This window comes from Girardinichthys multiradiatus, chromosome X, assembly GCF_021462225.1.
Source record: "Girardinichthys multiradiatus isolate DD_20200921_A chromosome X, DD_fGirMul_XY1, whole genome shotgun sequence".
NCBI classification, from domain to species: domain Eukaryota; kingdom Metazoa; phylum Chordata; class Actinopteri; order Cyprinodontiformes; family Goodeidae; genus Girardinichthys; species Girardinichthys multiradiatus.
This window is the reverse complement of record NC_061817.1, coordinates 36,660,883-36,673,325: the sequence shown is the minus strand read 5'-3', so window position 1 is coordinate 36,673,325 and position 12,443 is coordinate 36,660,883. Positions and strand designations below refer to the sequence as shown.

General features: G+C 42.5%; 1 protein-coding gene across 1 annotated transcript in view; it reads left to right on the top strand.

The window, feature by feature from the left end:
• The window catches only part of LOC124862747 (phosphatidylinositol N-acetylglucosaminyltransferase subunit Q-like), a 25,823-nt gene extending 13,380 nt beyond the window's left edge, over positions 1–12,443 (top strand). The window contains 11 exon segments of the mRNA XM_047356845.1: positions 232–428; positions 2,301–2,432; positions 2,527–2,647; positions 3,166–3,292; positions 3,376–3,455; positions 3,457–3,530; positions 7,713–7,824; positions 9,112–9,192; positions 9,623–9,737; positions 10,025–10,086; positions 10,174–12,443. Of these exon segments, the coding sequence (XP_047212801.1) occupies positions 232–428; positions 2,301–2,432; positions 2,527–2,647; positions 3,166–3,292; positions 3,376–3,455; positions 3,457–3,530; positions 7,713–7,824; positions 9,112–9,192; positions 9,623–9,737; positions 10,025–10,086; positions 10,174–10,326 (1,254 nt within the window). The 3' untranslated portion in view covers positions 10,327–12,443.

Sequence of the window (12,443 nt, the reverse complement as noted above, 5' to 3'; positions counted from 1 at the left end):
ATACAGAATCATGTATCACTTTCCTTCAATTTCACAGTGATCCACAACTTTGTGTTGGTTTTTCACATTAAATAGTAGTAAAAAAAAACTTTAAAGGGTATAAATACTTTTGCGAGGCGCTGTATGAATCATTCAGGGAACTTTAGCTCCCAGAAAGGTCAGTATGAGGGTACAAGGGTTTGTTTTTATTCACTAACACCGTTCCTCCTCCACCTTCTCCTCGCTGTGCAGATGTTCGGGACGGTGGCCTCCAGCCAGCCGCTTTTCTTCCTGGACAAGTATGACGACGGGCCACTGAAGTCGACCCACTGGCAGTCCGAAGGGCGAGAGGCCAGCATCATCGTGGAGCTGTTCAAACAGGCCTCAGTGCCGCTGTGTGTCCTCATCAGCTGGCTGCTTTCTTTGTGGACATGGATCTGCAACATCCGGTGAGAAGAACAAGACAGAGCTCAAACATTTAAATAAAAATGCAGTGATGTGATTGTTCTGTGAAAATGGCTGAAAATGCAATCTAAAACTGTCAGATTTCCATGTTTTTTCAGCCAGAAAACTAAAGAACAAGTTAGGAATGGGCTGGTTTCTGGCATCAAGGTACAGAAAGTTTAAAAAAAGTTGCAGATTGAAAATGGGTAAAATTCTCCATCATATTTTTCCTACGGTTCAAATCCTTTAAATGAGATGCCAGAAAAAGCTTCTCCAGGTGTATAGATTACGCTCCCCCACCTGTTCCTGCACACTGCCAATCAGCTGGCATTAAGAAGGCTATTATACTATGAAAATGATGGCTACAGTTTTCAGCGTTATGAGTGGCATGCTTAAAAAGCAGCTCTCCATGAGCAGATAGCCCCACTAATTAACCAGCTAACACAGGGTTCCTGCAATCTTCAGATGTCTCGGTGTTCAGCCTGAAAAAGTCACAATTTTGTCTGGATTTTCCATTTTCTAAGCCTTAAAGTACATCCTAGTTGCATGTTACCTATCTGCTCCTGAAGGAGGCTTAATGTAGTTTATCTGCGAATTAAAATCAAAACGTTTTCAACATCTCATTCTTCTTAGGAGGATCCATATTAGATGAGAGATGGCTTGAAAACAGGGATTTTTTATAAAAACATAATTAACTTGACTAAGTTGTATTAAACTAGCTTAAATGACCATATATGGTAAGTGTCATGTAAGTCAGTTATTAGTATAACTGTAATTATCAGCATATTGTGTTAATTTAGCAGCTGCAGCAACAATTATTGCTTTTCAGTTTTAACTAAAAACAATCAGATCATCTCGTTCATTTTGTTTTGTACTCGTACTCATCGTCTTCCGCTTATCCGGGACCGGGTCGCAGGGGCAGCAGACTCAGCAGAGACGCCCAGACGTCCCTCTTCCCAGACACCTCCTCCAGCTCCTCCAGGGGGAGCCCAAGGCGTTCCCAGGCCAGCCGAGAGACATAGACCCTCTAGCGTGTCCTGGGCCGTCCCCTGGACCTCCTCCCGGTGGTACGTGCCTGGAACACCTCCCGAAGAAGGCGTCCAGGAGGCATCCGGTATAGATGCCTGAGCCACCTCAACTGGCTCCTCTCGATGTGGAGGAGCAGCGGCTCTACTCCGAGCCCCTCCCGGATGACTGAGCTCCTCACCCTATCTCTAAGGGAGTGCCCGGCCACCCTACGGAGGAAGCTCATTTCAGTCGCTTGTATCCGTGATCTCGTTCTTTCGGTCATGACCCAAAGTTCATGGCCATAGGTGAGGGTAGGAACGTAGACCGACCAGTAAATCAAGAGTAAATCGATATTCAAGGTTATCATACTGGTCCATGTCTATTATCATTTTTCTTTTGAATAAAAAGGTTCTAATGAATTCAGTTATTTAAAAATATATTACATTTTATTAACAGAAATAATTGTTTAATAAGTTAAACAAATCTTGTTTGGCTGTTTTTGAGCTTTTTTATCTCTTTTATCTCCTGGTCAGTTGGTACATAAATATAAACTAAAATTAATAAACTCATTGAATATTAAAAATGGGATTTCTCTCATCATTTGCAGAATAAAGGACAAATCTGATGAAATAAGGAGGTTTTAGTTACATTCTGTTAATCTAGGTACAGGTTGCTATCCTTGAGGCTTTCAGAGATTTTTAAACTCCTCATCGCTACGTTTTATGGAGAAACTCTCTTTGCTGTGCTGACCCGATCAGGTCCTGGACCTGGTGTTCTGGCATGTTGTTCTCCAGGTTGAGTGTCTCTCTGGAAAGTTGCTTCTCCTCTGATGAGCTCTTTTTACCTTTATTCTGTTGTTTGTCCTGCAGGATCTTCACTGTTTTCCCGCTGCGCTTCCTGGCCTCCAAACTGTCCACATGTATCCAGCTGAGCTACAGAACCGAACACATGAGGATGCTCAGCTCATCGAAAGCAGCCGCCGGTCACATGGACTTCATGAGGTGTGGAGATCTTTCTTTCCGAGCTCCTCTGCTGGCTCAGAGTGAAGTCATGTTGGTTGTTTTCATGATTTCACATATCCTCCTCTGTCGGCAGGAAAGCCCACATCCTGGTATCGGTCCTGGTGGACGTGGCGCTCGGTGTTCTGCTCATGTGGTGGCTCTACAGAGACAACCACATCGCCATGCTGGCCAACACTCTGGTGCCTGCTGCTGATGTGAGTCTGCCCTGGAAATCTGAACGCTCACGTCCTCCTAACATGGAAGCTTTGAGCAGTCTGAGTGATGACTGATGGAGGAGGTCATCATCTGTTAGAGAAGATTTAAACTTGTTAAAATATCTGTTAACAACACAAAATACAGAGATTGGAGAAATGAAGCATCAAAATGGGATGATTATTAGGACAGTGTAGAAACATTTAATGCATCCAGAATTATCTCCATAATTTTCTTGAAGCTGTGCAGCTTTATAAGAAACAGAAACTCTCAAGGCTTCTGCCTCCAGGCTTCCTGTTGGGTCTGGAAAAGTCTGGAGTTTTAATATTTTTCTAGTCTGAAATGTGTGCAAAAAGGAAATGGATCATAGAAAAGATATTTGAATTTCCAGATTGCATAAAATATCTTTAGGAAGCCTCTGCAGCTTTTCCTCAGTTACTGATAAGCTTTAGCTGTAAATCTTGTTACCTGTGATTCGTAGCTAAATAAATTCCCAGCATTCCCTGTTTTGTTTTCTCAGCGAGTGGCTCGGCAGCTGGAGGAACTGTTGCAGTGGCTGATGGGAGCTCCGGCCGGCTTGAAGATGAACCGGGCACTGGACCAGGTGCTGGGTCGCTTCTTCCTTTACCACATCCACCTGTGGATCAGTGAGTCGCAGCACAAAAACACTCAAATTAAGATTTACCAACGTCCCCCCTGGAGACGTGATCTAAACATCTTTTCCCTGCAGGCTACATCCACCTGATGTCTCCGTTCATCCAGGGAATCCTGTGGTACGGCGGCCTGTTGGCATGCCTCGGCCTGACAGTTTGCCCTCTCGCTGCTCTCGGACATGGTGGCGCTGTTCACCTTTCACATCTACTGTTTCTACGTCTATGGAGCCAGGTACACCTGAGTTATACGGATCAATACAAGTCCAAGGCAGGAGAAGTTAACATCTGTGTCACTTGGGAATGGATGGATGGATGGATGGATGGATGGATGGATGGATGCATGGATGGATGGATGGATGGATGGACAGATGCATGGATGGATGGATGGACGGATGCATGGATGGATGCATGGATGGATGGATGGATGGATGGACAGATGCATGGATGGATGGATGGACGGATGCATGGATGGATGGATGGACGGATGCATGGATGGATGGATGGACAGATGCATGGATGGATGGATGGACGGATACATGGACGGATGGATGGATGGACACATGGATGGATGGATGGATGGATGGATGGATGGATGAATGGATGGATGGATGGATGGATGGATGGATGCATGGACGGATGGATGGATGGACGGATACATGGACGGATGGATGGATGGACACATGGATGGATGGATGGATGGATGCATGGATGGATGCATGGATGGATGGATGGATGGATGGACAGATGCATGGATGCATGGATGGATGCATGGATCGATGGATGCATGGATGGATGGATGGACAGATGCATGGATGGATGGATGGATGGACGGATGCATGGATGGATGCATGGATGGATGGATGGATGGATGGATGGATGGATGGATGGATGGATGGACAGATGCATGGATGGATGGATGGACAGATGCATGGATGGATGGATGGACAGATGCATGGATGGATGGATGGACGGATGCATGGATGGATGCATGGATGGATGGATGGATGGATGGACAGATGCATGGATGGATGGATGGACAGATGCATGGATGGATGGATGGACGGATACATGGACGGATGGATGGATGGACACATGGATGGATGGATGGATGGATGGATGGATGGATGGATGGATGGATGAATGGATGGATGGATGGATGGATGGATGGATGGATGGATGGATGCATGGACGGATACATGGACGGATGGATGGATGGACGGATACATGGACGGATGGATGGATGGACACATGGATGGATGGATGGATGGATGCATGGATGGATGCATGGATGGATGGATGGATGGATGGACAGATGCATGGATGCATGGATGGATGCATGGATCGATGGATGCATGGATGGATGGACAGATGCATGGATGGATGGATGGATGGACGGATGCATGGATGGATGCATGGATGGATGGATGGATGGATGGATGGATGGATGGATGGATGGATGGATGCACAGATATGTTCAAGGATTCTGCTTTAGGACCAAATCAGGCTTACAGTCACATGTTAGAAATAACTGCCTCAGCTTTGCTTGCAGTGTTTTGCAGCCTGAAATGTGATTGGACGTCAACAGTTTAAACTAAGCTGTGAATATGTTTGAAAGCCTGAAGGGGGCAGTGTTTCTTCAGACATTTTAATTAGAAAGATTTATAAACAGTTTTCTTTAGGTAGAAAATAAACTTTTCATCTATTTTTGGGTCAGAACTCAACAAGAGGATTTTAAATGTTTACAAATGAAAATAATTTTTTCTTTTAGACTTATTTGACTTTATCCTGCAGAGGCAGACACACAGAACCATAGTTGTTGTTGAATCTGTAATTGCAGGCTCTGCAGCAAATCTGACCTCCACAGCTGCATGTTTTTTTCACGTTTGTTTTTTTATTTGGGCCCGGCCCAGCTGGTGCACGCTATGCTCGCCCAGAACAGATTTTTACCAACCATGAGGGATATTTCCCTCCTGTTTATAATACTCAAAGCCACCAGGAGCAAATAGAAAAGTGGTGATGCAAGTGAGTGAGTCTGTTTAGCCTCTATGCTGACGGAAGGAGTCAAGACCAAATCCATCATGTAAACTGAGATGAAAACTTTTAATATAAAAAACTGTAAAATAAAGCAAAGCTCAGATGTCCATTCTTAGCATGTTTTACATTAAACCTTCAGTTGCTAAGATGTGGATCCAGTCACCAGTCTGTCATGTTTCCAGATAACTGTACCAGCTCAGTTTGGCATTCTTGGAAACTGGAAGCTGAGTGAAAACCAAAGAAGCTTACAGGAAAGAAGGGCAAAAGATTAATGACCCAATAATGTGGTTCTGTTGGTATCTGTAAGCCGTGAAAGGTTGATTACTTCATCTGGCCTGTGGGTGAATCTTTGCTTCTAGTGAAGGAGGTCATGGATATTTTTCCTGGTAGATTCTAGTGTCATCTGCAGTAGTGAGCGCATCGCTTCAGTCTGATAGAGTGGAAAGGTAAAGCTTTTGATTTACTGCTCATCTGACTTCCAGTGTTCTCTTCTGGTCATCAGATATTGATCATGATTGAAACAACAAGATTCTGGATAAATGATCGGACTCAAATAAGCTTCTTAAGTATATATAGGAGACCTTTCATCATTGGCTGCTCCTCCAGGTCAAAGGAGTCAGTTGAGGTGACTTGTGCATCGAAACAAGATGCATCCTGAACATCAGAGGGACACGTTTTTCCAGGACTGCCTACGGAAGGATAAATGGCTGCGTGGATGGATTGACGGGTGCTTGAATGGGTGGCCTGCTTGGCTGGATGGAAGTATTGATGGATGACCGGTGCATGGATGGTTGCAGGATAGATGGGTAGGCTGATGCACGAGTCAATGGATATTTTGTTACGTTAGTCCTGGTCTGTTTTGACCAAAAGATTTAACAAAAAGAAAAATAAAGTTGTAAATATCCCCCTCATCCGATACCATTTACTGAAATACAGGAGGGGATAAAAACAATCCTCCTGAGTACATCTGGTAAATCCTGCTTGAGTAATTATGTTCTGGAGAAGTAGCGTCTATCTGAACACTGTGATGAAAGCAGAGAGGGGAGGAAGGAACGACTAAATTATACATCTGGTCTAAAGATAGCACTCCCTTGTCTGTGCCAGAATGAAATATTTTTCCACTTTTCCTGCTGCATATTTAGGCTCCATCATCTCCCAACATTTTAAGTTTCACTTTGAAAAGTTTTGTCAGTATTTTACAGAATCTAAAAATATCTCCTGCGGTGATCTCAGCAGAGGAAGATGAAGAAGGAAACCATTACTCTTCAGATTAAGCATTAGAAACAGGGCTCTCTCTGACTTCAGGCAGCTTCATGGGAAATTAGTTCATAATGATTATTTTATGGATGTGTTTTAGGAGCAGATTGTCCGTCTTTAGGAACTCCAATGACCCAAATATGGAAGTTAACTAAAATCTCAAACATTCATTTATATGAAAGTTTGAGAGGCATTTCTTTTGAAGGACAACTGACACGTGGCCTCTGGTCAGAGAAGAAACTTTAATTACTGAAGCAGTTCTCCTCAGGCTCTTCGTACTAAACAGTTGCCTTCAAATGGAAGGTTCTTCCACAGAAAATCAGCAGATCTCCACGATGTTTCATGCATCAGTTCAGAAGTGTGAGACATATGGACTTTTTAACAGGAAAAATACTGTGCTGGAGATGCTGGCTGTACTGGTTTGTGAGTTTATCCACACTTCCAGAGCAGAGAAAATGTTTGTTGTTCTCTGAAACCGACCCAGAAATGTCAGATGTTGCTTTTAGCGGCGCTCTGTTCTTTGTGTCACTAAAGCAAGAAAGCCGGTGTCTGCATTTTCATCTTAAAGTGCAGCTCGTTCCCAGTCTGGATTGGACCTTCCCGAACTGTCCCTCGTCACTGATCTGGTTGTGGTGCTCATGGACAGGAGGGTGTCTGGTTTGAGAACCTCAGGGAAAGATGGATCAAGGCTTTCTCTGCACTAATTAAGTAGCTGCTATAGTCTGTTTTGTTGAGAAGAAGCTGAGTTGAAAGGCTAACCTCTGAGTTTGACGTTTATGAAATGGATCAGGGCAGGAAAAAAGACCCATGCTGGGAAGCCAACCAGCTTGTTGACAGTTACAAAAAGCATCTGTGTCTAAATATTAGTGGGGGTGTATGCATAGTTTTGACCCAGGGTGGATTTTATAAACAAATCCTCTTGGCTGCTTCTTGTGTAGTTGTTCCACCACGTTTCAGAAACTAACTAAAGGTCCAGAACTGCTGATATTCATGTCCAGGATTTGTGGATGGAAACCTGGGACGGTAACTGTGTGGATGTTGCTCCTGTCACCTGGAAACTCTGATCTCGCTCCTCTGATGTTGCAGTTTGACCGATGCTGTGGTGTGTCTGTGTCTCCGTCAGGCTGTACTGCTTGAAGATCTACGGACTCTCGTCTCTCTGGAGGCTCTTCAGGGGGAAGAAGTGGAACGTCCTGCGGCAGAGAGTCGACTCGTGCTCCTACGACCTGGACCAGGTGACTCCTCCCACAACGTTCTCTCTTTAATGATTTTAACCAGCAAGATTGATCATGCTGAGGAAGAGGTTTTGTGATGTGCAATATGAACTTCAAATTCATCACATAATCAATTAAACGTCCTGATGTGATGAAGCAAGAATGATTTTTTAATATTTCTTAGATTATTTATGCTTGTAGTTAATATTAATCCCACTAAGGTTTATTTCCAAAAGATTTAATTAGGTAAAAACACAAAAACATGATGCTAACATTAAAGTTTTCTGAGTAAAACATGAAGATTATGAATATTATTTAGGCTGATTAAATGTTTAAGTTGGATCCAGAGTTTAGTGCTCTCCCAGGAGTTTAAATAAAGGGTTTTACGGGCTAATTTCTATATCTTATATTTAATGTTAATCTGAGAGGAAAAGGTCTGGGAAAGGGGAAGAAAGGAAGTAACTCTGTGCTTTAAAGGCTGCCAGAGGCTCCAGAACCCTGAACCAGAACACCAGGGGCAGAGCAGAAAAAGCACAGTTCCTGCTGTGGGTCAGATTACTTTATCTGAACCACTTGCCTTTCTGTTCTGTTGTTCTGCTTCAGCTACAACAGTGGTTCTATCTGCTTGGAGGTCCCTCCTCAAGGCCTTTACATGCCTCTGAGTGAATGTGTGGAGCATTCGCCCCCGTTCGTTCGGTTTTTAGTTCAGCTGATCAATAATGTTCAAACTCAAAGATATGTATAGAGATTTCACTACAGCCTCTTAAAGGGCAATGATGCACTGGTTTATGCACTGTCTACCTGGAGGAGGAGAAGAAGAAGAAGACAAAGAGCCGGTGGCTGGAGCCGTCACAAGAGCCTGGACAGCCAATCAGATGAGGACTTTAGGACGCACCTCTAGCGAGTCAGCCGAAAAGCAGAATGGAGCTGCTTCACATTCAGGGTTTCAAACATGTAATAATTGTAATAAATAATAAAAAGACATTGAGACTTTCTGAGTGTAGCACATGAATCACTGTTTAAAGGTATGAAAGGAGTATTTTTAAATACTCCTGAGCATTTACAAGCTTTTAAACTAGACCACCCTTTCATGCAGAACGGACTCTGGACAAAATCCATGTGAAAAAGAGTCCAGCCATGACCTTTTAAAGGGACTTGGTTAAAGTAAGTGAAAGGTCAGATCAGGGGTGTATTTGGTCCCCACTAAATGTTCACACTCTGTTTTAATCTTTTAACGATGATCAACAGTTTGTCAGACATTATGAGGTTGGTTTAGTAATTTTCAGTGTTTTTGTGTCTTTCTTGCAGCTCTTCATTGGAATGCTGCTGTTCACCATCCTGCTGTTCCTGCTTCCCACCACAGCGCTGTACTACCTGGTCTTCACCCTGGTAAGAGAAGCTGAGGCAAGGAATGAAAAATGTTTTTATCCCACTGAGGTCTTTAGTGAATGATGTTTTATGTGATTATAAATAAATCAAACCACAGCCGTCTCTCTTTTCCTGTCCAGCCCTGGAGAGTTTTTGTGGTTCTGGTCCAGTCAGACACAGTTTGTTTTAACTGGAATCCAGTTAACTGAATCTGCTGCTGTTTGGTGTTCTTCAGTGGTCCACTCAGGACCCGATTGGATCATAAAATTAATGTTTTCCTGAAGTTATCCCAGAGGACAGCTTTGGAAACTATTCACATATCATTTCAGTTGTTTTTTAACTAATTAGGTCGTTTTTATTTGCTGGTTTTCTCAGAACAAGCAGAATCTTTTTATAAAACTGTGGGGTTGGTTTGTTTTTCCACACCTTTGTGTCTCCGTGTGTTGGGCAGCTGCGTCTGGTGGTGGTGCTGTTCCAGGGCGTCCTTCATCTCAGCTTGGACTTCATCAACTCCTTCCCTCTGTTTGCCATGGCTCTGCGGATCTGTCGGCCATACAGACTGGCAGGTAAATCCCCTCATCTGACCCGATCCTAATCCTGATGCAGAACATCTAAAAAGCCAAAACGTCCTATAATCATTTGTTCAAAGCTGAATCTTGGAGTCCAGTAGCTCGATCAATTTATTGAAAGGATTGGAAAGATATCAAATTGGGTTTTAGTATTTTGCAGAACTGGAAAGTTTCCAGAAACGGGAACAAAAATGTTTTTCTGTTATGTGCTGAGATGTTAGAACTTTCCCATGAAGCCATGCTGGAAAACTGTATAAAGCTGCTTTTTTTTTCTCCATTTGCAGAGGGGGTAAAGTTCAGAGTGCTGTGTGAGGAGCCCGGCACCGCCCTTCACCTGCTGATGGAGGTGAGAATTCCCATGCCGTCCCTGTTTGAAACTCTGTCATAGGACATTGGCTGGTGTCTCTTTCCTCACGGTGTGGTTCCTCCTCAGATTAACCCTCTGAAGTGCAGCACTCTGGTCCAGACCTACCGCACCCCGACCAACAGCTGCTACCCCAGAGACTCGTGGGCCGCGCTCGTCAAGAAGCTGTTCGTCGGGGAGCTAATTTATCCCTGGAGACACAAAAGCACCAAGACCGACTGAAGGTCCGACCCAGAGAGGAGGGGGTTAAACTGTGAAGTATTCTGGAAAGCTGTAATGATTAATTATGAGCCCAGAAACGTAAAAAAACAGAAATATAAACACTCCTTTGTTCATTCCATCTTTTATACTCCATATTTTTCATTTTTGTCGATACTTATAAAAGATGTGAAACTCTCCTCATGTAGTTTAAATGCTAAAGAGTCGTTGAACAATAATACTTTTTACATTTAATTTCCTCACTGATGTGATTAAAATGAAGATAAATTAAAGGATTTTGTCCTAATAGAACAAATGTTGCAGATTTAGCTGAAAAATGTTTTAAAAATAAAAAACTGAAGATGATTTCTGATTAGAAATGAGTCGAGGTCCGGGTTCAGCCCAGTTCTTCTAGTTTTTAGTTCTTTAAAAGGACCAAGACACACATTTAGATCCATTTTTAATATTTTCTTTACTTAAAAGTTATATTTTCACTGGAACACTGAGAGATTGGTACCTACAGCTTTTTCCAACTGTTTGCTGCTTTTCCATCATTCTGTCCTCTTCAACTCGTCTCAGCCAATCAGAGGCCGGGAAGGCCTGGTCATGTGACACTACACTAAACTTTTTGGAACAAATCAGTGAGGTTCATGAAAAAAGTAGTAAAAGTTCAACTTTTAATTTGCGTAATTTTATTCAGTGGAGGAAAAAAATCCTAGGTTACAAATGACCTGTTAAATAGTTACTGGCAACCTTAACAAGTCCTCTATTTATAATTAAGATGATCAGTGTGTCTAGGAACTTTTAACTATTGATCCCCAGGATATAAATATGACGTGGCGCAGAGCCCCACGTCTCTTAGCCACTGTTCAAGATGGGAAAGACAAAAGAACATGCCATTCCAGTAATTCAGATGTGTGTTGATCTTAATGTGAAGACATGGTTAAAAGAAAAAAGCCACTCATCTAACACCTGCCCAAATCTAGTCAAAGCATTCATTAAAAAGTTTTTAAAAACTTCTGAGTTCAACTTGGCATCATGCACAGTGAGGAGGAACTTCTCTGAAGCTCACTGTTAGAGCAAAGAGTGGCGTCTTGGAGTCACAAAGTCTCCATAACCACTGTTGGATACACATGCTTGCATGGAAAAAAGCTATTCCTGGTGGAGGATCTATGATGCTGTGGGCCTGTTACTCTTCCAAAGGTCTTTGTAACCTTGTTAAAGTTCATTGCATCATGAACTCTTTAATATAATCATTTAATATCAGGAGATTTTAAACAAAAACCTGGCGTTCTTTGCTAGAAAACATCCACTTAGAAATATGTTTACATGCTCCACAATAAACTAAACACAAAACATTTTAATAAACCAAGTAAAGTAGTCTTGTCTGTCGAAAGGGGATCTGTAAATCATTGTGGACCCGAAACATAAAAATGGTCTCAGAGCTGGCCCGTTAAAAAACAGCATAAAATGTCCTAAATTAAAATTAAAAGCAAAAACATGGTGGATAAAAGGTGAACACATTCTGTTGCACCTTATATTTCCCATTTTAAGAAGATTTTAATTGCACTCTGACATTTTTTAGGCATGTATCTGCATCAACTTCTTGTACTGTGGTCGAGGTCTGCAAATGGCCCCCGAGCCACACCTTGGACACCCCCGATCTAGAGAGATTGTACAAAGAAGAAAGGTCAAAGATCTCTCTGAATGCTCCAACCTTATGAAATGTTATACAAAGAGCTAACCTGTTGTACAAAGTTATATCAGCAGTGGGTGTGGCGCCAGTGGTGTTGCGAAATAAGATATGGGATTTATCTCTCCACTGGTTAAATATTCAGATAAAAAGTTGGATTTTCCATATTTTTTAGTTTGAGATTATCCTGCTGCAATAAAGGAGAAATGAATAATTATTAATTGTAATTGATTGTAGTTGCAAAACATAAAAAGGGTCGGGCATACAGGTTCCTAATTCTTGGGGTTGTTTTCTTAGCCTGAGTCTGTTTCTGAGTAGAAGTTCCTGGATGTTTGTGGATCTTTTTATCTCTGCTGATAAATGCAGAAACCTGGTTGTTGTCTGTGAAAATGTAACTTAACGCTAAGTATTAAAAGTTAACAGACTTCTTGCAAGTCAAAAGCCTTAA